General features: G+C 42.1%; 1 protein-coding gene and 1 long non-coding RNA gene across 3 annotated transcripts in view; one reads left to right on the forward strand and one right to left on the reverse strand.

Annotated features, from left to right (window-relative positions):
- The window catches only part of GASK1A (golgi associated kinase 1A), a 56,405-nt gene extending 39,869 nt beyond the window's left edge, over positions 1-16,536 (forward strand). Inside the window, exons 3-5 of one of the 2 annotated variants that reach the window (XM_089652075.1) lie at positions 7,276-7,398; positions 11,103-11,206; positions 13,335-16,536. In XM_089652075.1, the coding sequence (XP_089508201.1) occupies positions 7,276-7,398; positions 11,103-11,206; positions 13,335-13,536 (429 nt within the window). In that variant the 3' untranslated portion in view covers positions 13,537-16,536. The remainder of the gene's footprint in view (positions 1-7,275; positions 7,399-11,102; positions 11,207-13,334) is intronic. The other variant, XM_089652077.1, reaches the window with a different exon arrangement.
- Positions 16,537-16,545: 9 nt separating this feature from the next.
- On the reverse strand, positions 16,546-21,470 carry LOC149447790 (uncharacterized). The gene is made up of 2 exons (XR_016305827.1): positions 21,284-21,470; positions 16,546-16,758 (listed from the first exon to the last, which is right to left on the reverse strand). It is a non-coding gene; the product is annotated as an uncharacterized LOC149447790 (long non-coding RNA).
- Between the last annotated feature and the right edge of the window lie 5,828 nt (positions 21,471-27,298).

Genomic DNA, 27,298 nt, shown 5'->3' on the forward strand with positions numbered 1-27,298 from the left:
TGTCAAAGTTCATTTATACTTCAGAAAATTGCAACATTCTGAAAAATATACAAAACTCTACATGTGGCTGATTTACTAAAGAGCAAGGAATGTTCACTTTGCAAAGGGAATTTGCACTTAGCTTGAAGTGTCACTAAACCCAGGACCCCACATTTACTATATCTGGTCTGCCAAAATACACAGAACATGGAAATGCATTTTTTTTAGTAAATATAAACTGCTAAATACCTTTTCTCATATAATTAGAGCAGTCTTGTAACTTCTGTAAGTGTCCAGCAGAGCACATGTTAAAGCTTGTAGGAGGAGTTTTAATTCTGCTGTAGGAGGATGCAGGAGCCCTGACCTCTGTCTGGATGGCGCTAATTGGCCCTGTGCTGATCACATGTACTCTCCCAAGAAAGAAAAAAGAAAAACCTCTCTAGCAATACACACCAAACTAAGCATGTGCAGAGTGACTCCACACAATATGTCTTATCAGGAGATAAGAGGGGGACACTGGAAGAAGGGAAGGATCAGAGAAGTCAGGATCAAAACGATTTATACAATGCAGAGGGTTAACCCCTTAGGTTCCACAGTGAGTATAATAAGCATGCTTTACTGCATATACAGACTGATTTTACTGTTGTGGGAAAATACTTTTTTTTCCTTGCATGTGATTGGGTATACTTTGATAACTTAATTTTCACCACGTTCAAGATAAATGAAAATTCCCCTGCAAAGTGAAAATCCACCTTGAACGTGAACATGCTCTGCTCCTATAATCAACTCCACTGTGTTGAACAGTACAAAAGACAGAAAAAAAACAGGGAAATAAAGAGCTGAAGCCAGTATACAGCACCAAGCGCAAGGCTGGAGAGGGGGCAGGCGCAGTTATCTCTGGCATTCACCTGAGTGCTGAGAGCCAGAGCCAACTGTCAATCAGGCAACTAGGTGGATTCTGATAATTTGGTTGGGATCCTTGTAGAGCCTGGAGTGGCTTTTTGACGTCAGTTGACAGTGGGCTTTAGCCTGCTATTAGCTGATTCTGGGTCACAGTAGAGCAAAAAGCTTTGGCCATACTTCTCTTTTAAAGAGGACCTGTACTGTAGAAACTGTGCCCATGTAGGACTTTGGTTCCTCATGTCAGAACTACCCCCCTTAAGACTGGTGATCTGATGACTGGTAGAGTAATGGTCAAGAACCAGCAGAAGAAGTGGATTAAAAATTGATCCATAGGAATAATAAAAAAAGCAGGGAAATGCATGCACTGCAGCTCCCCAACTACAGCTTTTTTTTCCAGCAAGTCCTCTGAAGAACAGTGAGGAGCACAGTAGTGACATTACTAAACTGCACTCCAAATCTTGTGCGACTAGCAGTCGGCAGCAGCAGTGCCTCAGATGATCTTACATTACAGTGCACTGCCATTTTCAGTTGAAAATAAAGGAAAAAGGTAGATTTTGAGGGTCCTGCTTATCCACTTGGATATTCCCTATAAAACAGCAAATCTTAACTTGTTGAGTCAAGGTCCACCATGATTAGCTCCATTCTATTGTTTTATGGTGGCTCTTTTATAGGACTGCAGTGGTACCATTAGCACACTACTTTTAGCCACTATTTTAACAAAACTGATTGCCTCAATAGTCTCTACGGCCACTATTTCTGTGAGTAATTGAACTGGACTGGAAGCAGTGAGTTAATGGTAGGTCTCTTTTAGACAGGTGGTGAGGGGGAGGTAAAAATGGACGGCTGAGCTGCAGTTTTACCACCCCTGATTGCCTACCCAAACTGCAAAATAACAGTCGTATGGAGCTGTTTACATGCCATGGCCATGATGCTTTGCAACTGTGGCATTTTTACCTCGGGGTGCAGAGTATGACAAGCGGCACTGCTTGTCAAACTAGCCCATTGAGTTGCATAGGGCTGCCCAGCAAGTGAGTGCAGTTATTGTGGCATAGTAGTGCAGCATTATAGGGTTAAAGCAGACATGGAGGAGGCTATTTAATGCTTCCTCACAGCCTGTCAATTGCCTCAGAAAAGCAATCCAAACATAGATCTCATATTTTTATTTGGCACCAGACACCATCACAAGTGTCAAAGAGCCTGTAAAGGAAATCTTTAGAGTTTCCTCCACACTCCTCTCCTGCACATACTTGTCACTGTCATACCACTTCTCACCTGTACAATACTGCACACTGCCATACCTTGCTCACCTCTCTCCTGCAAATACTTCTCACTGTCATACCACTTCTCACCTGTACAATACCGCACACTGCTATACCTTGCTCACCTCTCTCCTGCACATACTTCTCACTGTCATAGCACTTCTCACCTGTACAATACTGCACACTGCCATACCTTGCTCACCTCTCTCCTGCACATACTTCTCACTGTCATACCACTTCTCACCTGTACAATACTGCACACTGCCATACCTTGCTCACCTCTCTCCTGCAAATACTTCTCACTGTCATACCATCCCCTTTCAGTAAAGGTTTCATTTAGGGCACTCAATCTAGAATGTGAATCTAAACATGGGTGGTAACATGGGTTAGAAACATAACCCCTTGGCCAAATAATAGGGGAGTTCCCCTTTAAAGCAGTTTTATTTACTGCTTACATTATTAGGAAAGGTTTTAATAAAGTATTTTTTTCTATCCTCAGAGTTGACTTCAGCTTTGGTAATATTTCAGGAAAATGTGACAAATTAGAATGAAAGCGTTCACATTACAAGCATCCAGTAATCACAGCTGCAAGAATATTTTAGAATCCAATTTGCAGCACTGCTGCAGTAATTATGCTGGCTTGGCAAGCAGAAGGAGTTATGTCATCTCTTTTTCAGGCACAGGGTATAAATCAGTTGTATAGGATTATGGTTTACTTATCTACAGTCTGCACATGGACAGCACAGGAGAGATGTTAGAGTATTAAAAGAGGGGTTCCAGGTATGGATATTTTTGTATAGTTACATTGTTTCAGCTTGGAGCAATTTAGCTATATTGTGCAGCTATAGGATCCCTCTAGAACCGCCTTTTTCAATCCTTTAGGTCCCACATCCAATCGCTGTCCAAAGCTTGCCGCCTCAACCTCCGCAACATCTCCAAACTATGCCCCTTCCTAACTAATGACACCACAAAGCTTCTAATTCACTCCCTGGTCATCTCCTGCCTTGACTACTGCAACTCCCTCCTCATTGGCTTACCTTTGTATAGGCTATCCCCCTCCAGTCCATCATGAATGCTGCCGCCAGACTCTACCTTACCAACCATACAGTGTCTGTCACCCAACGAATAAAATTCAAGATACTTTACAACAACTTATAAAGCCATCCACTACTTAGTCCCTAGTTACATCACTAACCTGGTCTCAAAATGCCAACCAAATTGTTCTCTTCATCCCTTCCAAGACTTCCTGCTCCCTAGCTCCCTTGTCACCTCCTCCCATGCTCACCTCCAGGATTTCTGCAGAGCCGCTCCCATCCTCTGGAACTCCCTTCCTCAATGTGTCCAACTATCTCTGTCTCTGTCCACTTTTAGATGATCCTTGAAAACTCATCTCTTCAGAGAGGCCTATCCTGTCAGCACCTAAAAACTGTACATGTTTTTTGTCCATCAGTCAATCCCCCACAGTTAATACCTGTTGTATCTCTCAACCCCCCCCCTCTTAGATTATAAACTCTAACAAGCAGGGCCCTCTGAATCCTCCTGTATTCATTTGTATTGTAATTGTACTGTCTGCCCTTATTTTGTAAAGTGCTGCGTAAGCTGTTGGCACTATATAAATCCTGTACAATAATAATAATAATGGAGGAACCCTTGAAACAACTTTCTGGTCTCAGGGAACCCCTGCTAAAAATTACTATTTCTACATCTCATGATGCATCAGTGTGATGGTCACTGGGAAGAATTCTCCCTACACTTGTGGTTATAAGGAAGAATTAACCCATTACAGATAGCTAAAATGATCAATGGAATACATTGTTCATTGCTCAAGGAACGCCTATCAACCTTTGGAGAAACCCTAGTTAAGAAACCGTGCACTACAGTAGAAGCTGGAAATCAATGTAGTAGACACCACTATACCAGTCACCTCCTCTGTGAGCAGCTGCCCTGCTGCATTGTGAACGCAGGAGGTTGGCCACTAGGCATGGGTGCCATTCAGAGAATGCTTTGCATTTTCTCCGTTAATGCAAAGCATTCTGTGATTGGACAAGGTGAAGAGTGTGATATCACAACCCTGCCTCTCCACCTCATCCAATCAGAGTATGCTTTACAGTCACTGAGAAAATGCAAAGCTATCTCTGAATGGTACCTGTGCCAAGCAACATAGACACTATTGAAGATCACTGCAGTTACTGTGTCTACTACAGTGATTTCTAGCTTCTAGAGAGGTCCTTCAGGTATGGTGCATGCATAGTTACATTGGTCCAAGCAGGACCATTGCAACTATGTAAAAATACCCATACCTAGAATACTTCTTTAAAAAGCAGCCTCACCCTCCTGTGCCAAAAATTCTAATGTTTTATCATAACTGTCCCCCTATATTACAAATACAGCATTGTCCTCTTCTCATCTGTGATTGTCCTAGCACATGTCTCATTCTGTGCTGCAAATTTTGTCATCATGAGGGGACTGGCTGCAACAATCCCGAACCTGGCTCCCCAAAAACACAGCACAAGATCTTGAACATATGAAGTCTACTCTCTCTTTCCAACCTGCAGGAATAAGGTATCACAGGTTCAGGGATCTGTTACCTCCTGGTATATGTGATGTGACTATCCCGGGAGGCTTCAGGAGGAGGCCCAAATGTCATTCTCTCCTAGGCGATAATAGAGGAAGAAAAAGGGTAGCGAAAAACAAAAGAAAAAAAAGGGAAATAAAAGTACACAATTAAAAAAGTTAGCTTTTTAATATTGTGCAGATGGTAAGATTCAAATAGGGCACAATGTGTTTTAGGACGAAGGCCGGCTGTAATACAAATGATATAGCCCTCAGAAATGGTTTCAATGGCATAGTAAAGTTCGGGATTCTAGATTTTTTTTCACTGTGTTATAGTGCCATCTAGTGGCCAAAATATAGTAAGCAATTGTTGGCTGTGCCATACTATACAGATGAACTATTAAACCGTGGTGTCTCATTGTAAGGATAAAAATACAAAAATACTGTTAGAAACTTTTGTGTAGAATTTGGGCAGATAGCTATATAGCAGGTGTTTACTATTCTGATGACACACACACACTTGCAAGCTGTACATTACGATGGCACATATAGGACATTTTACATTGCTTCTGAAGATCTTCAGATGAGCCCCACTAAGCCTTAGTTCTTAGACACATGCAAGGTCCTTAGTTTACCTGTGCTGCCAATCTCCCTTTCTAAATCGTCTACATTAAAGTTAGAAAAGAAAACATATATAGGGGTAAAAAATACAGTGTAACCACTTGACGACCAGCAAGGTACCCATACATTGCTGGACATCAAGTGGTTATACAGCCAGTATAGTTTTTTAGAGCCAATGGTCAGCTTTTTTGTAAAGGCATTCCTAGTGGCTAATTAGTAGCTGGATTGTTCTTACAAGCATCGGGAAGTCCCTCCTCCCCTGCCACCCGCCGCTTTGCATGGCTCTCTTGGGCTCCTCCATCCCTCCAGGAGACCCGAGAGACCAGCTGGCACTTCTGCTGGCTGACCATAGAGGTAATCAGAGAACGGAATGGCTCTAAACACCTCTATGGTATAGGTGAAAGTAATCAGCATTCATCACTTTTGGTTTCCCCAGATGTAAACAGCGCCATTTTTAAATAGGGAAAGTATTTGATCTCACTGATCTTGGTGCAATCAGACACTTTTAAGGGGAACAGGAAACATCAATAAAAGTGATTAAAAAAAAACTAGTTTTTTTAGGTGCAAAGTCTGCTTTAAAGATTACGGGAGCACTAGCATTCTGAATAAATCATTTAAAAAGCAAGTGTTTCAGATACTTGCCATCACTTTCTTTAAGATCGAAAATAATCAAAAGGGAAATGTTCATGTTCAGGTGAATTACTTCAATATTTGTCCTACTAGACTGGCTACTGTTTATGTCAGTGTTTCTCAACCTTTTTTCAGTCAAGGCACTGTTTAAAGTTATGAACAATCTTGAGGCACCCTTTAAAATTATGGACAGTCTCAAGGTACCCCATTCTGCAATGTAAAAAACTGTTCTAATAGTTTTATCTAATGCAGCAACACCCAATCATGTATTAATCTTCCAAAGCAAATACACTTTCGCAAACTGATACTGAATAGTAATTCTCCCTCAGTTTCTATCACTCAGCTAATTTGACCCTATTACTGCAGGCAACCAACATCCTCCATATCAGCTGATGGTGTCATTGGTTGTTAGGATGCTGGTGGCTAGAAAGTCGTAATGGTGCACTATGAAAACTATGACTTTGTGTAACTAAAAGGCAGGCTTGATCCACCCGCTGGCTTGTATACAATTTTTGGTCAATTTTTTAGGCATTTTGCCAAGGCACCCCTGAAGAAACTTTACGGCACCCCAGGGTGCCTGGGCATACTGGTTGAAAAAGGCTGTTTCTTGTTAATATGAAGCTACTGAGATCTGTGGGTTGAAGTGGAATGAGCCATTTAGTACTGATTCTCTCTGAGTTTTGTTTCTGACAATAAGCCATATGTCTTATTTTCTTGGTCGGTAGTTATTGAATTTTTTGATTTTGTAAGTAAATGCAGTTAATAAAATACACAGTTCATGGACTAAAGATAACTTATGAATGTATTTTTAAATAAGTGTTATGTTGTGTTTACACTATTTAGATTGCATTAATGTTGGCACGGCAGTACCCGTGGTACTACTTTCTTCCAGCTGGAATGGATTTAGTCTGTTTGGCTTGTAGGTAGGGCTAGACTGTCACCCCTCTGTTTCTCCATTTCCTCCCTCTCTCACAGTCTTTTTATCTTTCTTTTACTGACGGTTTCCTTCTCCCTTGCCCTATATTTCTCCCTGCCTGACTACTACCCGTATTGAGATCCTGTTCATTGAGCTGCTGGGTGTTTGCTGTTTCTTTATACCTCAAGCTTGCACGTTGTAGTATAAACTGATTTTGGACAATCCCTCTATATGTAAAAGATATTCATCTCATTACCTTTGTTGTTTGTACGAATGCTTCCATACTGTTCTTTCAATTATTTCATGACTATTTGCATTCTACACTTTCCCATTGTAAAACTAAATAAAAATGTATTGAACCATAAAGATGACACAGTAAAAAGAAAAATATGCTGTAATGTGCTTATTCTCCAGGTTCAGGACCGACTAGACCGTTACTGTTGTGGATTTAGACCAGACCCTACAGAGCCTTGCGTAGAAGAGCTGCTACATGACAAGTGCCGCAACCCAAAGGAACTGATTTTGGTGCACATTCTGGTGGGTAGTAGTATCAATTACTGGTAATTATTGATTTCAGCAGCATTTCAAAGCACTGAAATTAGACTTTCCATGGGAATAAGAAATCGCCTATTTGTTGAGGATTTCAATCGCTCATCAACCCATTCCAAGTGAAAAATAAGATGAACTCAAGCTGTATTAGTTACATACCTCTCAACTGTCTGAGATGGGAATGATGGACACCTATGAGCAAAATTATGTATTCATAGGACATACCCCCTGCCATGCCCTCTTACAAGGAGAATTAATATGCAAAAAATTATAGGTTAAACCCACAAGTGCTTTTTACCCACTACTATTCCTCTATATTGGCTTTTGAAATGTACAAATGTAACAATTTAGAAACTGGATGAAAGGTTTAACACGGTAAAAAACTTTTTTTTTTAAATAGATAAATAGTGCATTTTTAATATAGGTATATACATCAGATAAAAATGAGGGACAAATGAGGAAAGAGACTTTGTGCCAAAGGAGGGGCAATCCCTCGAAATCAGGGACAGTTGGAAGCTATGTAGGTAATATGACATTACTTTACATAGCAAAGGGTCACCTTTCATTTCTGTGATCCCTTTAGCTTTCCTAAGCCATTAATCCATGTCAATTTACGCAAAAATAATTAAAATGGCAAAGCAGGATAATGCACATACCGTATATACTCGAGTATAAGCCGACCCGAATATAAGCCGAGGTACCTAATTTTACCACAAAAAACTGGGAAAAACTATTGACTCGAGTATAAGCCGAGGGGGGAGGAATAGTGCCCCATCGTTGGTGTCAGTGGGGGGAGGAATAGTGCCCCATCGTTGGTGTCAGTGGGGGGGGAGGAATAGTGCCCCATCGTTGGTGTCAGTGGGGGGAGGAATAGTGCCCCATCTTTGGTGTCAGTGGGGGGAGGAATAGTGCCCCAATCGTTGGTGTCAGTGGGGGGAGGAATAGTGCCCCATCATTGGTGTCAGTGTGGGAGGAATAGTGCCCCATCGTTGGTGTCAGTGGGGGGAGGAATAGTGCCCCATCGTTGGTGTCAGTGGGGGGAGGAATAGTGCCCCATCGTTGGTGTCAGTGGGGGGAGGAATAGTGCCCCATCGTTGGTGACCCCTGCTCCAGCCTGGGCTCACTCGCTCCCTCCCTCTCCCATGGTACACACTTACCGGTCAGATGTCTTCCTTCTCCTGCCGCTCTCCTCCTCTTCACTTGCTCGATCTTCGCGGTGCCGCTCGGCTCCTCCTCTCCAAGCTCCACCTCCTCGCCGGTGATTGGGCGCCTGTGTGCCTCTCCTGAGCTACAGTTCCGGCGGCCAATCACCGGCGAGGATTGATCCCGGGGGTGTGTCCAGATGACAGGGACGGCATGTCATCTGCAGACGTTGACTCGAGTATAAGCCGAGGGGGCTGTTTTTCAGCACAAAAAATGTGCTGAAAAACTCGGCTTATACTCGAGTATATACGGTAATGTTTTTTAGAGATCACTAAAACATGCTTTCAGGCTTTCAACACAGAAATCAAAGGAAAATATAGTAGATATGGTTTGTATATTTACCTTCTGGTAGTTTAACAGGGCCTTTTAACCTTTTGACTTGCTTTTTTTTCACCATACAGACTTCACGGTCAAAAAGTATGTTTCTTCCACATTTACAAATTGTGGTACAGTGAATTTGATATCCTGTATCAGTTCTAGGAAAGCAGATAAGCAGTTTCTATCAATGTAAAGTACTTGAAGAGCATTTTAAGTGTAACTAAAAGGCATAACATATTATTTTTACTTTTGGATAGAGTAAGAAAAGGTTATAACCCGTCATTTTTTTTTTGCCATCTGTGTTCCTTAAGGGAGATATAGCCAAAACAGAAAGTGAGAGGACATCCCGCCAAAGTGAGAGAATCCTGGGGTGTCACCAGAATTAGTATCCCCATCGGAAGATTTCCCTTCTATTATTTTTCATGTCAACCCAAAACTTGGGATTTTATTTTATTTTTGCTTTTGATGATAACAGTAAGCAGGACAAGAGGGTGAATCCCTCCAGCAGGGGTACAGACAGCAATAAAAACCTGATAGGTGTTCTAATCCCTCTCCACTCCATCCAAAAACTCTAGCCAAAAAAAGTTTTGCCTTTATTCATACTTTAAAAATGTTGTATTAGGCGATATAGCACCCACCCCTTTGTCAAAATGTTGCCAAAATGTCAGTGGCAGCTAAAGGTGATGTAGACCATGATATCTATTTCAGGATAATATTGGATTAGGTTCTCAGGTATATTTACAATATTACAAATACAGTATACATTAAAGCCAAGCCGCGGCATGTTTTATTTCATTGTAGCATGCTGATAAGCCTGATAAGATTGCTAAATGCTGATAAGTCTCATTCCAGCTGGACTGATCTGAATGAACCTTAAATTAAGGACTAGGTCACCCATATAAATTCATTTCTAGTAAGGAAGGATTACTATTATTTAGAAATACTTCTTAATCTAGGATAAATTTAATTTTGCGTTGGTATACAAATTCATACTGAAAACTATTAATTTTGCACCTGAAAATAAACATTAGTCATTACAATGGCATCTCATACTTTTTTTGTCCTTTGTTTTTTGTCTCTCTTTTTGACTCTCTCCCTGAATTTAGTTTTTAACCCTTTCCACTGCCACAGCAATATTTTTAATTTTTTTTGCGCACATGTCAATATCAACATTTTAGGTAGAAAATTGGCTTAAAAACCCCATCTTATATTTTCAGTAAGCACAATGTGAGTCTCAGGTTAAACAGCTCTGAGCCTACTAAAAAAAAAGAACCCTTTAAAAGCCCTTACATCATTGGTGGTGAAAGAGTTAAAGATGGACTAAATACATACTGTAGTTGAAACACATATATAATACAAGTTTACTACCTGCCAAAGAATTTGTAATTCTGTTCACTCAATCTTGTGATGTACATATGGTACCTCTGTGACACTGCACAGCCACATACCTCTGCCATATTCTGTTGCTTGGTGGTTCAGCTGTGCATTTCCCTGGACAGAAGTGATGATACTGAATCATAGTCCAATGAAAAAATTGATGCTCGAGAGAAGTGACACAGGAAGCCGAGTTACTGAACCAAAAAATAAGTGTGTCGCCTGTCTGGTTGTGCAATGTGGCAGATGTGTGAAAACTACAAGCTGTACAGAATTACAAATGCTTTAGCAGGTAAAATAGTGAACACCCATGACCCGATCTATATGTTTAGCTTTTTGCCGAAAGCTCTGCTTTAACTTATTTAGAGCTGTTGATTGATTTTTTAAATGTTTTATTGATTCTAACAAAAGATACAATAATCTGGTAATCTTCATTATCCAATAACATTCATTATTATTACTTATCAGGATTATTCATTGTTAAATGTAATATTTATATACATAGAAAAATAAATATTTGTGTATCTTTTTCTATGATTACACTTTTATTTAAAAAAAAAAATGCCAATAATGAAGACAATATTAAACCTACAAAAAAATCTCATGTTCCAGTATGATTTGTTTATAAAATGAAACTATGGTTTAAGCCTTGATCCTCATAAACAACCTTCGATTTGAAAAGTAGGATATTTTCATTTTCATTTTTAAAATCTCAAGGTATAGTAAGAACTACATTTTACTTACCAGAAAAGTACCCGATTATGTGTATAAATATTATCTTTACTTTGTTTTTATAGGTCCGCCATAGTGACCCTTCTAACTTAGTTTACATTGACAATGCTGGGAGACCAAATCAACCTGATGACAATCTTAACTTTAGACTCTTACAAGGGATTGATAGGTAAGAAAAAATACAATCAGACAATAATACTTTGTAATTTTAGCCTACAGACTTGTCCTGATTAGGGATGAGCAGACTGATTTAGGTGAATATGAGTTTCCTGCAAAATTACTGATTTCACCTAGGGTGAAATTTGCCTCTGAAGCCAGGCTTACATGGATCGAAATTCGGCCGGTTCAGCAGGTACCTGCTGAGTTTCAGTCCATGCATGGGCAGGCTGATTGTACCCAAGTTATCGATCGAATTGGGAACAACCAGTCTACCGTATTTTTATATGCAATCACTGCCGGCTGCTAGAGCCGATAGCAGTAATCATTGTGTTCTGCTGGCCTGGAAGGCTCCCCTCACCCCCCACCCCACCAGCAGAACACAAGAGCGCTGCTGGAGGCATTCTCCCATCAACACTGACTGTGTTGATGGGGGAATCAAGTGATTTTCTTTACTTCCAGTTGTGATGGAAAGAAAGAAAATCGAGTCATCTATGGGCTGCTTATGTGAATTCAATAACTTTCACTGAAATGTCAACAAAAAGAAACCTCAATTTCATACAATGATGTATTGTTTCACCAATATTTTGGCCAAATGTGATGGGTCATTCGGTGGTGAATGTCACTGAAATTTTGCCTACGTAGAAAGCAGTAATTTTGCAGCAAAGTCAGTTTTCCCCAAATCACTCTGCGCATCCCTAGTCAATATATAGCTCTTAATTGATTTGCATTACCAGAGTAGGTATAGTGCACAATAAATAAGCTTCAAAAACTGATTTACCTCCTGTCTGCAGTAATGCCAGTGCGTACATTAGTCCCAGATGATCATTAGTATAGGGTTTGCAGCCACAGTGACTCCATCTTGCATCTTCTCCTATACTTTCATAAAGAGGGTGTGACTTCACAGCGGAGGGTGGGGCTTTGCTGTGTGCTATTATTGTTGCAATTATAAAATTATCACTGCCTGGCCTGTGCTGGTCTCAGGGAGGGCAAGCAGTGGAAGCTAACATTCTGCTAAACAGAACTAGACAGCAGAAAGCTTCCACCGACAGACTGGGTTACGACTCTCAGACAGGACCAGAAAAAAGTACCAAGTCATAAAGCATAGATGAGGTCAGCACAGGAAGCAGGCAACAGTACTGGAGAAACAAAGTGAAGGTTAGGCTGCCACCAGGAAGGGGGGTAGCCTGTCGGAATGCAAATGACATTAATCAGGTAGTCTGGAAGAGCACTGATCGCGGTTACCTGTACAGATTAAAGACAGGTGTGGAGCTGTAGTGTGACCAGCCAGCAGTGCTGAATATTTCCCAGCAAATGGCGCAACTGCACATCTTCTGGAATGAATACTTCAACAATGCAGGAGGAGGTATGCAGCTGTGAGCTAATTACATTGCATTGGAGAGGTCATCTGGTCTAGGTCACCACTCGGGCATTTCCACAGTACCATTATGTGACGTACATTTTTTCTATATTCCTTTGGTAGGAATCCACATTACTAGCTCCTTAGTGAATTCTACACAAATAGAGAGAATAAACATCAGACAGGTAAAACAGAGTGCAGCTCTGGAAGCTCCTAGTGGTCATCTGGACAGGATGTCACAGTGAATCTAGATAAAGTGGACAGAAAGATCAATAAAAACTCAACAAAAGATCTACCCTTTGTCACTCATACCAAAATTAAAAGTAGTTTTGGATGAATATCTTAATAAAACAAATAAAATATAACTACTACTGTCTAATTTCAGTTGATCTTTTTAAAAAATGTATTGAGTACTCATTTATCCTGCACTCCCACAGAAGTCTCCCTCTTCCTAGAAAATATTAAAATATGTTAGGCAAAAATGTGGACGGTGCCTACACTTGCCTGGTGAAGTACTACTGTTACTACCTACAATTAGCGATTTGTCTGGAAAAATGTTTAGCTCATGATACATTTGTGAACAATTTTATTTTCATCTCTCAATATAAAAGATAATAGTACTTTAGCAGTATTTAACTGTATTTCAATCTCTAACACTTTTTATATGCTGGATCATGTTGTATATAAGAGTACACAACAGTTCTGTAGAAATGGACAGATTTAATCAAATCTTTTATTTCCTTCACCCCGCTATGACTGACGCTTTTTTACTCTCCATTAGGTATCCTAAATCAGCAGTGCAAGTGCTGAAGTCGGGATGTTTACACAACATGCTATTAACATCATTGCAGATGGACCATGAATTTTGGGAAAGCCAAGGAGGCTTCCAGGGAGTGAAAGCATTGGTGGAAACCATAGTGCAAAGAGGACAGATTCTAGTGGAATACATAGAAAAGCACAATTTCCTCCTTACCTCTCAATAATATAATGTACCTTCAACCACCAGTTTATTTTCTGTAAATACTGTGAACTTTCTTGAATTTTCGCCTCATCTGGCTATTGGCCCCTGGAGACATATTTGCAATGTAGATTACTCAGAAAGGAAGGGTCACTGACTGATTTAGCTAGTTTTTATATTTTTTTAATGGTTTTTAAAAGGACATGTTAAATGTCTTATAAGCAGGCTATCTCATCTGGTTGTTAGCCCCTAGCAGTGCTCACAATGGCAGAGTTATAGACTGGTTTACTTTAATTGTTGTTATATTTTTTGTTTTTTTTTAAAGATACATTTGAAGTGTCTCCCAACCAGGTTATCTATTTTCATTGACTCTTTCCTTGATAATTGATGGCAACTTATCTTCACTGAGCTACAGCCTCTTGAAATACAGGTCAGCATTAAATTTACATTGCTGCAACATTAAAGAATAAGCTCACCTTTAAAAATAAATAAATACACATTATTTTTCAGGTATAAAAAAGTGCATTCACCATTTTTTTTTTTCAGGAGCCTGGGAAGCATTGTGCGTTGATGCCATGCAGGACTTCTGCAGACTGTCAGTGTAATATATGTCTGCCTGTACAGTTAAACACTGACAGGAAGAATCAATGAACTACCAGAGTGCACAACAGCACTGTGGTAGTTCATTGAGAACTACAAGCTGACATTGGCAAAGGATGTCGGTACTTGTAGTTGATTCATTCACAGAACTCTGTGAATGAATGACGCAGCCGCATGGGCAGTGCCATGTACCTTTTTCAAAAAGTGACAGCTGGTGCGGGGAGCTTCTCCCCGTACTGCTGTCACACAAAGGGCTCAGAATGCCAAGCCACTGCAGGAGTGGGAACATGTCACATGTTCCACCATAAAAACAGGTGGAACATGTAACATGTTCCCGAAGATTAACTCACTCTTTAAGGGTCCGTGCATACTGGCTTACAAATCACTGCTTCTGGAGTTTTGTGTTTTGCCTGTAGAAGCACAATGTGTGTCCATGCACATTAGAATGTTTAGAGGCATATTTCAAGCTCAGCATTTAGAGGCAAAAAAAAAAAAAAACCTTCTGGTTTGTGTTTTTTAATTGGAATTTTCTGGCAGAAAAAAAGCTAAACATTCCTAAACGCGTCTAAACACGTGTACAAAAACACTCTATATGAGCATTTTTATTTTTGCCAAGGGAACTGCTGTTTTTTTAAGCCCAGTGTGCATAGAGCATTAAAGATAAGCTGCTAGAAACGTCAAGATAATTAACTTTTTTACGAAGTTTATTACTTAGAAGCATCCAATGAAATTAGCCCATATATCTATATTTTCCATAAGAAAGTGCTTCCCATAAGCAAATGCTGTGGTTATGGAACCATTCTGTACAATTCTAAGTAATAAGTTGCAGCTGGGCCTAAAATAAACATGACAGCACTAAATATGGACATTTCTCAGTAGGCACTTCTAAAGCATGTACAGGCATGCTGAAGAAATATATAAATTAATATTGTAAACAATATTGCTGCCCTATTATTATTTTCAAATAGCAAATAATCTCCCAGCAAAAAGGGCCAAATGTTTTACTCTTCTATGAAGATATGTGAAGGATCCAAAGTAACCCCCAAGGATTGCATCCTTCTCAGTAGGCTTATGCAAGGACATGCAGATACTTTCAAAATTAGTAATAAATGGTGTAGCACTTACCGTATTTTTCGCTCCATAAGACGCACCTAGGTTTTAGAGGCGAAAAGCAAGAAAAAAAAATATTCTGAACCAATGGACTGCAGACATAGTACAGGGAATGACCAGAGACTGCGGACACAGTACAGGAGATGACCAGAGACTGCGGACACAGTACAGGAGATGACCAGAGACTGCATACATAGTACAGGAGATGACCAGAGACTGCGGACACAGTACAGGAGATGACCAGAGACTGCGGACACAGTACAGGAGATGACCGGAGACTGTGGACATAGTACAGGAGATGACCAGAGACTGCGGACATAGTACAGGAGATGACCAGAGACTGCGGACACAGTGCAGGAGATGACCAGAGACTGCGGACACAGTACAGGAGATGACCAGAGACTGCGAATACAGTAGAGGAGATGACCAGAGACTACGGACACAGTAGAGGAGATGACCAGAGACTGTGGACATAGTACAGGGAAAATACCAGGGACACAGTACAGATGACCAGAGACTGCAGACAGTGCAGGGAATAACCAGAGACTGCAGACAGTGCAGGGAATAACCAGAGACTGCAGACAGTACAGGGGATGACCAGAGACTGCAGACAGTACAGGGATGACCAGAGACTGCAGACAGTGCAGGGGATGACCAGAGACTGCAGACAGTGCAGGGGATGACCAGAGACTGCAGACAGTGCAGGGGATGACCAGAGACTGCTGACAGTGCAGGGGATGACCAGAGACTGCTGACCTTTGGGGAGGGAGGGGGAGCGGGTACCTGAATTTGACAGGTACCCGCTCCCACTTCCGCGGCGTTGTCTTTCCCTCTTCTTCCCGCGCCGGCTTCTGTGACAGCCGGGTGCCCACTGCGCATGCGCGAGAAGCGCTGCGCTTTGTGAATGGCCCGGCGCCTTCTGGGACCTGTCATGTGTCCCAGAAAACACCGGACCATTCACAAAGCGCAGCGCATGCACAGTGGGCACCCGGCTGTCACAGAAGCCAGCGCAGGAAGACTGTGCAGCGCTGGAGCGAGGAACAGGTAAGGCCTTGCAGGAGAGAACAGCTGAGTGGCCGGCCCGGTATTCTGACATGGTGGCGGCAGAAATACCGGACCGGCCGCTTTATATTCGCTCCATAAGACGCACTGACATTTTCCCCCCTTTTTTGGGGGGAAAAAGTGCGTCTTATGGAGCGAAAAATACGGTAAGTCTCTTACAACCAAACTTATAATGAAAACGCATGTAAACAAAACTTTCATAAGGTGATGAAAGAAAATATTTTTAACAAAATAATAAAGTCTCTCAAACTCAGACTCTGTGTAATCTTTAACCAAATGTCTTTATTCCAAAACAAATTAAACCATCCAATGTGCTTTCTTGCAAAATGATTCCGCTGTTGTGAGTGCTTATACTGTATATCTTCATACGTATGTTGCCACCACCATTAGGTTTGTCCTTTATAGGATAGACAACTGACATCCAGACTCTTCAGACGATCCTCACATGCTTTGTTGTCCACAGTGTATTATTCACCTACAAGAAAATGGCGACTGTGAGGTTAATAAACATCCGCCCCTATAGTAATATGACATCCATTATAATTAGTCATTCAAGCTCGATTCCACATGAATAATTTGTTCCCCTGATGCTAGGATTTATTAATATCCTCTTTGTCTAAATTATCCTGGTGGGCTGAGCGGAATCTAGAGCTGTTTATAACAGTCTGTAGTTTCTTTATTGACTTGCCGGACTCCTATAATATGGCGCCTGTACCACGCATGCGCACGGGGCCATTGTCCGGCTTTCCCGCTGGACTTCAACAAAACGGCGTCTGCGTCGCGCATGCATGTGGAGCTATAAATAACGGAGGATGTCAGCGGCAAGGCCATCCCTTTGAGAATGTGCCATTGCACGAAACGCGTCAGATGACGTCAAGCCGCCAAGGCCACATGTTGGCCATCTTAGACCTACTATATGTAAGCTGATTTCATTTTTTCCTACACTCTGGATACTGTGCCTTTAGCTTATTAAAAACATACTACACTATATTACCATTGTCTGGTGGCTTTATTACTGAGCCATTCAAGGTGGAGGATCACCATCTGGTAACACCGGTGTGCTTTGGAGGAACATGATGTGAGGAGCTGTCCCCTTATGCTGGATTGGTCTGACAGTGATGTCTGGAGTGCTTCCCTTGAAAGTGTGTGCCATTGGAGCACCCCTCTAGTCCTTGACCAGATCCATGACCATTACCAGGGTCCCTTGTGGAGATTATTACATGCACATTGTACTTGAGCTTCTGGTAAGTGCAAGCACACTCCATTTCTCCACCATAAGAAGTCACGAGCACAGGATTTGCAATTTGAACGTTCTCACTTTCTAGTCACTGAATGTGTCGCCACAATTTGGAGCATTTATTGTTCACCATTTTGGATCCTATCCAGTCACGTTTTCACTGGACTTTTGGATTACTTAGCACTTTATTATAATTTTCGTTGTATTTAACAGCTGATACCTATTTGTTACCAATTGATTCTTTTTAATGTTTACATTTCATGTTCATCCATTCACTTTTTCACCTGTCACTGTGAATTTCTTATAGTCTCACTATTTATGCAGTCATTTCTGCGCCTCTTGCACCAAGTCACTTTATATTATAGCGCGGCATATCTGTTTTATTATTTTTTATTATTTTCTGTTTTATTAATCCTCACATGCATTCAGATCTCAACTGAAACTTGTTCGGACAGATTTCTAAGTTATTGCTAAAAATGACAGGCCTACAATAAAAAAACAACATATTTTCATGCAAAAAAATGTACTGCTTTGAGCACAGAAATACTGACATAATCAGAATGCTAGGGAGGTTACGCAGCCACCAGTCCTGAGGTCTGATCAGCTGCAATACATTACTTTTTGTTTTTGGGACGAGCTATACTCAAACAGTGGTGGGCAAAAACTATGGAAGGCGTCAAGTGTGCTCCCCCGACACTTGCAGAGGCCCACACAATAGCAGCAGTTTATTGCATCTCAATGCTCTAAAATAATGATACAACTGTATATTTTGCAGCGTATCACAACGCACACTAAAAAAGATGGAGTACAATGACCACTAGCACTGGTGTCAGTGGACACAATAATAACCAACAGCATTGGAGTCAATAGGTGCAATAAGCAGCAGCACTGGTCTCAGTGTGGATGCAATAATAAGCCCCAGCATTAGTATCAGTGAAGGCAAATAAACACTGCATTGGTGTCAGGGAATGCAATAATAACTGCAGAGCTTTGGTGTCAGTGGAAGCAACAATAAGACCCCAGCTTTGGTGTCAACGGCTGCAATAAGCAGCTCCCAGCTCTGGTGTCACTACTATTAACCACCTCTCCTCATTGGCAGTAAAATGTAACCCCCTTGCCATATAGGTGCTCAGTGACCGAGAAAGTTAACCCCCTATGAAGTGTAATTTAACCTCCACTGCATTAATTAAGAATCTCCCCTCCCATTACTGACTATGGAAGTGAAAGCTGAACCCTCCATGATCTCCCCTCCCATTGCTGATCTTGGCAGTGAAAGTTAACCCCTTCCTAATTCACCCCACCCACTTTCCCCCATTAGGGCCCTTTCACAATGATATGTTTTTCCTGCACTTTTCCCTTGCCATGAAAATGCAAGAAAAATGAATCTCATTAAATCCTATGGGAATGTTCACACCACTGCGCTGTGGTGCATTTTGAAAAGTCCTGCATGCTGCATCTTTCGTTTTAGTTTTGAAAACCTCACCAAAAATGCAGCTCCCCATAGAAATGAATTGAAAACGCAACAATAACGCACACGTTTTTGGTGTGTTTTAGTTACATGTCCATTTTTCACAGCTGCAAGCAATAAAAAAAAACACACCAGAAATGCATCTGAAACACAGAAAAATTGCCATACACCTAAATGCGTTTTTACAATTATTTTGCTACAGAGCAGTGTGAGAGGGCCCTTACTGACCATAGTAGTGAAGTTAACCCCTCCAAGAACTCCCCCCCCCCCATTGCTGACAATAGCAGTAAAAGTTAAAGCGGAGCTCCACCCAAATGGGGAAGTTTCGCTTTAAGCCTTTGTCCCCACTCCCCATTAACGATTGACACCTTTGGTGAGCGAGCAGGGTACCCAAATTTGACAGGTACCCGCTCCAACTTATGCTGCGATCGCCTAGGTGATTGGAAGCGGAAATTGTCTTCTCCCCCCCTTCTTATCTTATATGTCTTATCGGACATGTGACAGGTCCCAGAGGACTACGGGGCCATTCACAAAGCGCAGCGGTTCTTGCGTATGCGCAGTGGGGACCCGGCTGTGATGCCACAAGCCGGGTGCCCACACTGAAGATGCCGGGGAGAGAAGACGGCCGGTGAAACCAGCCGTGATGAGGACACGACTGGACCGAGGGACAGGTAAGTGTCTGTATTTTAAAAGTCAGCACCTACAATTTTTGTAGCTGCTGACTTGTTTTTTTCAGCTGGAACTCTATTTTAAAGCGGAATTCCAGATGTTTTGTGTTTATTAAAAGTCAGTATCTATGAAGACTGTAGCTGCTGACTTTTAATAAACACACACTTACCTGTCCCAGGGTCCAGCGATGTACTCACCGGCACAGTCTCTTTTCTCCTTCTGTCCTCCACGGTGCCGGCATCTCTACTGGGGCACCAGGCTGTGAGAGCTTGAGGCTTCACAGCCTGGTGCCCACTGCGCATGCACGAGTAGCGCCGCGCCTCCAGATTGGTCGGCAGTCTCCTGGGACCTGTGAAAGTTCCCAGGACATTGCGGGAGCAAGGAGGGGGCCCAACTTCCAAGTCATTTAACCACGGCGTACTGAGACGGAAGTGGGAGCGGGTACATGCCAAACCAGGTGCCCGCTACCCCCACAAAAGGTGCCAAATATTGCAGTAGAGAGGGGGAGGGGGCAAATAAGGGGAGCTTGAGCTTTTCAGTGGAACTCCGCTTTAACTCCTCCATAATCTTCCCTGATCATGACAGTGAAAGTTAACCCCTCACAATTCACCCCCCTCCCCATTACTGATCAGGGCGGTGAAAGTAACCCCCCCATAAATTATCCTCCCCCTGCTTTCCCCATTACTGTCCATAGCAGTGAATATTACCCCCTCCCCCATCCACCTTACCTGATCACAGGCTCCTGCGTTGCTCTCCCTCTCCCAGGCTGGGACATGTACTGGGGACAGAGATAACTCCATCCATAGTACAGTGTGTCTCCTCAGTGCAGGAGCTGGAACACAGAGCAGAACAGAGAGCCATCAAGTGCCCGCCACTCTGCTGCCATTCTTCTCTGTACCTGGTGCCCAAAAGCCCGCCAGCAACACGCAGAGGGCCGGGGGGCCGTGTGTTGGGCACCAGGACTCTAAGGCTTCGGATGGCCATTCACATCTGGCAATTCGGGATCATGGGGCAGAGTTGCTGCCGTTCCATATCGCCCTGCAATCCTGGCAAAGCGTACCACGCCTGTTTGCATCTCATTCATTTATAATGTCACTTCGAACGCGGCGCGGTTCTTCCTCCAGCTTGTCGCCCAAAAGAAGCTCCTACGTCTGAGGTGTCATTAATAATGGATGGCACACAAACACACGCCAGGATTGCAGTGCGATTTCCGAATCACAGGAACAAACACAATTGCCATCCCAAATCACCAGAGGTGAACGGGGCCTAAAGGTGGGATCCTCATCACCACACTTGCAGCCGCCTGCTATCCAGCAACAAAGTCAGGAAAGGAAAGCAATGAGCTGTACCCTGGGCAGGCCTGAGGGGGGAGGGGGGACTGGAAGATGAGGGGACACTGGGGGGTGATGGGGGCACATAATGGGGGAGATCCAGCTACGTCTGTCCCTCTCCTGGATATCATCACCTCTATAGCCGGATATCATCACCTCTATAACACACTCCATACATAGCCCCCTCCACAACACCCCCTGCGGACTACACCACCCAGCAGGCCCAGCCTTCTCCTCACCACCCCGGCCCCTCCTCAGCACCACCCCCGGCTCTCCTTCCCGCTCTGTCTCCTACCTGCTCAGCTCTGTTCTCCTCGGTGACCGTTATGCCGACAGCCGACCGCTCCTATCGTCTCTGGGGACTGTCCGTTTTCTGCCTCAGCTCCGGGATTAGCCTCCTATACAGAAATATAGGAAGACATGGCCGTTAAAAGCCAGCAACAACTTCGTATGCACTGTATGGAGCCGATCAGGAAGGGAGACATCCATGGCAACCAGCGGTATTACAGCCCTGCAGAATGCCCACACAGTGCCATCTAGTGGCAAAATTGAAAAATAACTTTAAAATGGCAACAGTAATATTTCATTCTATGTAAAATCTATAGAATAATATCCAATTTATCAAAATATAGCGTTTTATGACCGAAAAAAAATTGCAAGTCATCAGGCATAACAAAAGGCAGCCCAAACACAGCAGGACCCCGGACAGGAAGTGGCAATCAGATCACTCCTGCACAGGTCGCCGACCGATGCACATCGCCAGAGCACGTCTCCTGCGACAACTGCGATTTTCATTATTCTTAAAAATTGATATTGCCATCAGTATTATACTGTTATTGTTTACAATATTATTATTAATATTGTCATTTTTTAGCTTTTTTTTAGGTACATTGGCATCCAAAACCATCAGGATGCCACGACCTTCAAGGCGCAGATCATCAGCTCGGGAAGGCCGAGAGTCTCCGATTGCTCATAGGACAAGGTCCAGAGGGCAACGTCGTCGGAGACGGGAGGACGCCAATGCTATTCGCAGACGCCGTTCTCCAAGAGACCGCATTAGGGAGGCTGCCAACAACCCGGTACAAGAGGGACCACCGGCTATGGAGCAGCAGGGTGAGGAGCAGCCGACTTGTTCCATCTGTTTGGCTGAATACGGCGCTGGAGAGGAGACTAGGGTTCTCCAGTGCTCTCATGTTTTCCACCCTGCCTGCATCCAAAGATGGATCAGGGAGAGCGCCACGTGTCCCATTTGCCGGGCAGCTATCCCTAATGCACAAGAACCACGGAGACTCAACATCCAGGAAGTCTTGAACATGCAGATTGAGGACATGATCCTTTGGTTTGATGTTGAAATGGATGAAGATGGTGAATTCCATGTGGTTTTAGTCCATAATGTGTAACGATCTTTTCTCTATATTTCCAGATGCCTGAATGACATCACTGGCAGAAATGGAGATGAAGAGGAGGAAAAGTCCATCGATCGTATTATTATTTTTTGTTATCTTTGTTAGTAGTTGATGTTTGATAAGAAAAAAAAAAATCTAAAAAAAAAAAAAAAATTAAAAAAAAAAAAAACCTAAAAAATAAATAAATAAATAAATATATATGTATATGTAAGAAATGTAGTTATATAAAATGTTCTTAGAAGTTGATATTTGAACCCCCCCCCCAAAAAAAAATTGTATATATTTAAAAAATGTAATTTTATAAAATGTATAAATGTCAAAAAACGGGAAAATCTTGATAGGTCACTTAGTGATGGGGGGTGAAGGGGGGGGGTGAGAGTGGAGGGGTGTGTTTTAAATTGCACTAAAAATTGTATCGTATTATTATTTTATATTATCTTTATTAGTAGTTGATGTTTGATAAGAAAGAAAAAAATAATATAAAAAAAAAAATATATAAAAAAATATATATATATGTATATGTAGGAAATGTCGTTATATAAAATGTTCTTAGAAGTTTATATTTGAACCCCCCCAAGAAAAAATTGTATATATTTAAAAAATTTAATTGTGTAAAATTTATAAATGTCAAAAAACGGGAATGTCTTGATAGGACACTTAGTGATGGGGGTGAGAGAGGAGGGGTGTGTTTTAAATTGCGCTAAAAATTGTATCGTATTATTATTTTTTGTTATCTTTATTAGTAATTGATGTTTGATAAGAAAAAAAAAAAATATATATATATATATGTGTAAGAAATGTAGTTATATAAGATGTTTTTAGAAGTTGATGTTTGAAAAAAAAAAAAAAATTGTATAAATGTAAAAAATTTAATTGTATGAAATGTATAAATGTAAAAAAACAGAGGCAAGTCTTGATAGGACACTTGGTGATGGGGGGGGGGAAGGTGAGAGAGGAGGGGTGTGTTTTAACCGGTTGCCAATCAGCCACAGTACATATACTGCAGCAGGGTGGCACCGCTGTGCAATATCACGTTTCTAGACATCATTCGCGCTCCCATGCTCCCACGGGTGTCACGATTCGATCCCCGAGGGACCAGTCATTGAATTTTAGCCAGTGATGTCCGGCTGAAGTTGAATGATCGGTCCCTGTCCTATCCTGTCCTGTGTTGACAGTTACACAGGACAGGATATGATGTAAATCTTCTCTGCGTGGGCACATTCCGTCCCAGAGAGAGAAGACACAGAAAACATGAGTACAAAGCACTACACTAACAGAACACACCTAGGTCACATTTAACCCATTGATCACCCCCCCCAGTTAACCCCTTCACTGCCCTGTCACCAGTGTCATTGTTTACAGTGCACAGATTTTTACTGATCACTGTATTAGTGTTGCTGGCGACTTCTGATAGTGTTAGTTAGCGCCCCTCCCAGATAGCGTCAGATAGCCCGCTAGTACACCAGTAATCACATTTAACCCCTTGATTGCCAGGAACATGCTCACTTGCACACTAAACCTCTATTGCTAGTATAGTGTCTGATTGGATCAATATCTTTGATCACTTCAGCGCTACACCAGCGTTCACATTAGTATAGTGTCCCCAAAAATGCAGCGTTAGCGGAATCAGCCCCGACACCTGCCAGCACCTGCGTTTAACCCCTACTCCCCCATCCCTCCCCCAGCAAGTGCAGTGTCAGTAGATAACTGTCACTTGATACATTACACACAAAACTGCAGTGTTCCCAGAATCAGGCCTGATCTCTGTTAGCACTTGTCGGTAAATTTTTTGTAGCGGTTCAAGCAGTCCTTGACAGCTAGGCCCTCTTTTTCTCATGAGTCACACTAGGTACATATACATTTAGTGGCCAAAATGTCCAACCAAAGGTACTTTAGTGGAGAGGCCTACAGGATTCTGAGCATGTCAGGTGAGAGCAAAGGGGAAGACTGACTGACAGAATCCCCCTCAGAATATGAGCCTGTAGACAGTAGTCAGCACCCTGACAGTTAGCTCAGATGACGGAGAAGAGGTCCCTGCTAAGATCAAGTGTACCTGACCCCATTTCCAGGTTGCTGAGGTGGTACAAACGCATGATGACTCTCATATGCAGCAGAGTGTCAGTACTAGTGCCGCGCTACCTTTTGGTGAAATGGCAAGCACCATCGGCCTAGTACATCCTGGTATTATACATACCAGCACTGCAGTATCACTTGGTGACGTGGCGAGTCCCATAAGTGCAGTACAAGCTGGTGCGGTGGCGAGCACAAGTAGTGTCCCGCAGCCACCAAGAATTCACACACAGGACCGTAGAGCCCCTAGTATCCTTCCAGATGTGTTTGCAAATCCCGATTGGCAGCCCACAAATTCTGCAGCACCCGTACTTCCCCCATTCACTGCCCAACCTTCGGCATATATATTTTATATTTGTTGGCACATTTCATGTGTGCCCACCATTAGAAGTGGGTGGATGCAGGGAGGTTTTCTAATGGTGAGCATACCACCACACATTTTTCCTTGCAGAGATATTTCAATTATAAAGTTGTTTTATTGAGTTAATATTTTATTGTTAACCATTGTTGGTTTATTTGCAGGAATGTCAAACTGCAGCACTGACCTGTTTATTCTGACAGCAACAGGGTCTTGCTTTCAGAATAGACATAAGTAGGTGTGTGCAGTGCTGTCGGATGAGATTTTTCATCCGCAGTTGAAAAAAAGAGAATATATGCCAAAGCATGGGGGCCTGGGGTGGCCAGTGGGTGGATAGCCCCCATGCTTCGGCATATATATTTTATATTTGTTGGCACATTTCATGTGTGCCCACCATTAGAAGTGGGTGGATTGAGGGAGGTTTCTAATGGTGGGCATACCACCACACACTTTTCCTTATAAAGTTGTTTTATTGAGTTTATGTTTTATTGTTAACCATTGTTGATTTATTTGCAGGAATGTCAAACTGCAGCAGTGACCTGTTTATTCTGACAGCAACAGGGTCTTGCTTTCAGAATAGACATAAGTAGGTGTGTGCAGTGCTGTCGGATGAGATTTTTCATCCGCAGTTGAAAAAAAGAGAATATATGCCAAAGCATGGGGGCCTGGGATGGCCAGTGGGTGGATGGCCCCTATGCTTCGGCATATATATTTTATATTTGTTGGCACATTTCATGTGTGCCCACCATTAGAAGTGGGTGGATGCAGGGAGGTATTCTAATGGTGGGCATACCACACACTTTTTCTGGCAGAGATTTCTTCTCTTTTTTTTCATTCAGCCCACAGGCTGCATAAAGAAAAAAAGAACATAGCATATACACCCAACAAGGACCAGCGACGTACTGGTACATGACTGGACTTTGAATGGTTATACCAGGGTGATGCCTGCAGCTGCAGGCATTATCCTGGTATCATTTTTTTCAGCCGGCAATGGGCTTTCATGTAAAAGCATTCCTAGTGGTTAATTAGCTGCAGGATTGCTTTTACAAGCAGCGGGAGAAAATGCCCCCCCCCTCCCTGCGATAGCATTAAAAGTGATAAAAAAAAAAAAAATTAAAGGGACAGTGTAAAAATAATTAAATAAATCAGAAAAAAAAGAAAAAAAAAAGTACCCTCACCCATCCGCGCACACGCACACCTGCGGTCGTGAGCGTTGACCCTGTGCCAGTATGGAAACAGCGATTGCACCATGCATGTGAGGTATTGCCATGAACGTCAGATCGAGGGCAGTAATTATAGCTCTAGACCTTCTCTGTAAATCTAAAATGGTAGCTTGTAAAGGCTTTTAAAGCTTTGCCTATAGATATTAAAAATGTATGCAGTTTGTCGCCATTGCATAGGGCATGCGCAATTTTAAAGCATGTCATGTTTAATATCTATTTAGTCAGCATAGCATCATCTTTTATATCTTACCAAATAATTGGCCAATATATTGTGATTTTGTGCATTAAAATGAAAAAAAGTGTATATTTTTCAAAAAAATTGTGTTTGAAAAATCTCTGTGTAAGTAATATGTGAGATAAAAAAAATTGCAGCACCCACCATTTTATTTACTAGGGTGTCTGCTCTAAATTAATATATAATGTTTGGGGGTTCACTTTAATTTCCTAGCAAAAATACTGATTTTTGTAATGTGAACAAAAAGTGTCAGAAAAGGCTTGGTCTTCAGGTGGTTAGAAGAGTGAGTGATGTGTGGCATAAACTTCTAATGCTGGGCATAAAATGCCCCCACCCCCCAAAATTACCCCTTTTTGGAAAGTAGACACCCCAAACTATTTGCTGAGAGGCATGTTGAATCAACAGCAGAATTTATTTTTTTACCACAAGTTTTTACTCCCCAAAATACATTCTGGGGGTACCACAGGTGAGAGACATTTTGGCAGTCTAGCCAAGTACAGGACCACAAAATCCAATGGCTTTTAAAGGGCATTATTTCCTCATTACACTTCCTGACTACCTATCACAGTTTCGGAGGCCCTGGAATGCCAGAATAGCACCAAACCCCCCCAAATGACCAATTTTTGGAAAGTAGACACCCCAAGGAATTTGATAAGAAGCATAGTAAGTATTTTGCAGATCTCATTTGTTGCCACAAGTTTTTGTAAAATGAAGAAAGAAAACAAAAACATATTTTTTCTTTTCTTTTTTATATTTCAAAACCTTGTGAGAAAAAATGAGATTTGCAAAATACTTACCATGTCTCCTTTTAAATTCCCTGGAGTGTCTACTTTCCAAAAAGGGGTCATTTGGGAGGGGGTTGGTGCTATCCTGGCATGTCAGGGCCTTTAAAACTGTGATAGGTAGTGAGGAAGTGAAATGAAGAAGTTACGCACCTTCAGGTTTTCAAAGTGGTCATTGGATTTCAGGCTCCTGTATGTGGCTAGGCTCCGAAAAAGTCTCACACGTGTGGTATCCT

Source organism: Staurois parvus, unplaced genomic scaffold (assembly GCF_062004578.1).
Source record: "Staurois parvus isolate SC_StPar_1 unplaced genomic scaffold, SC_StPar_1.0 ptg000670l, whole genome shotgun sequence".
NCBI lineage: Eukaryota > Metazoa > Chordata > Amphibia > Anura > Ranidae > Staurois > Staurois parvus.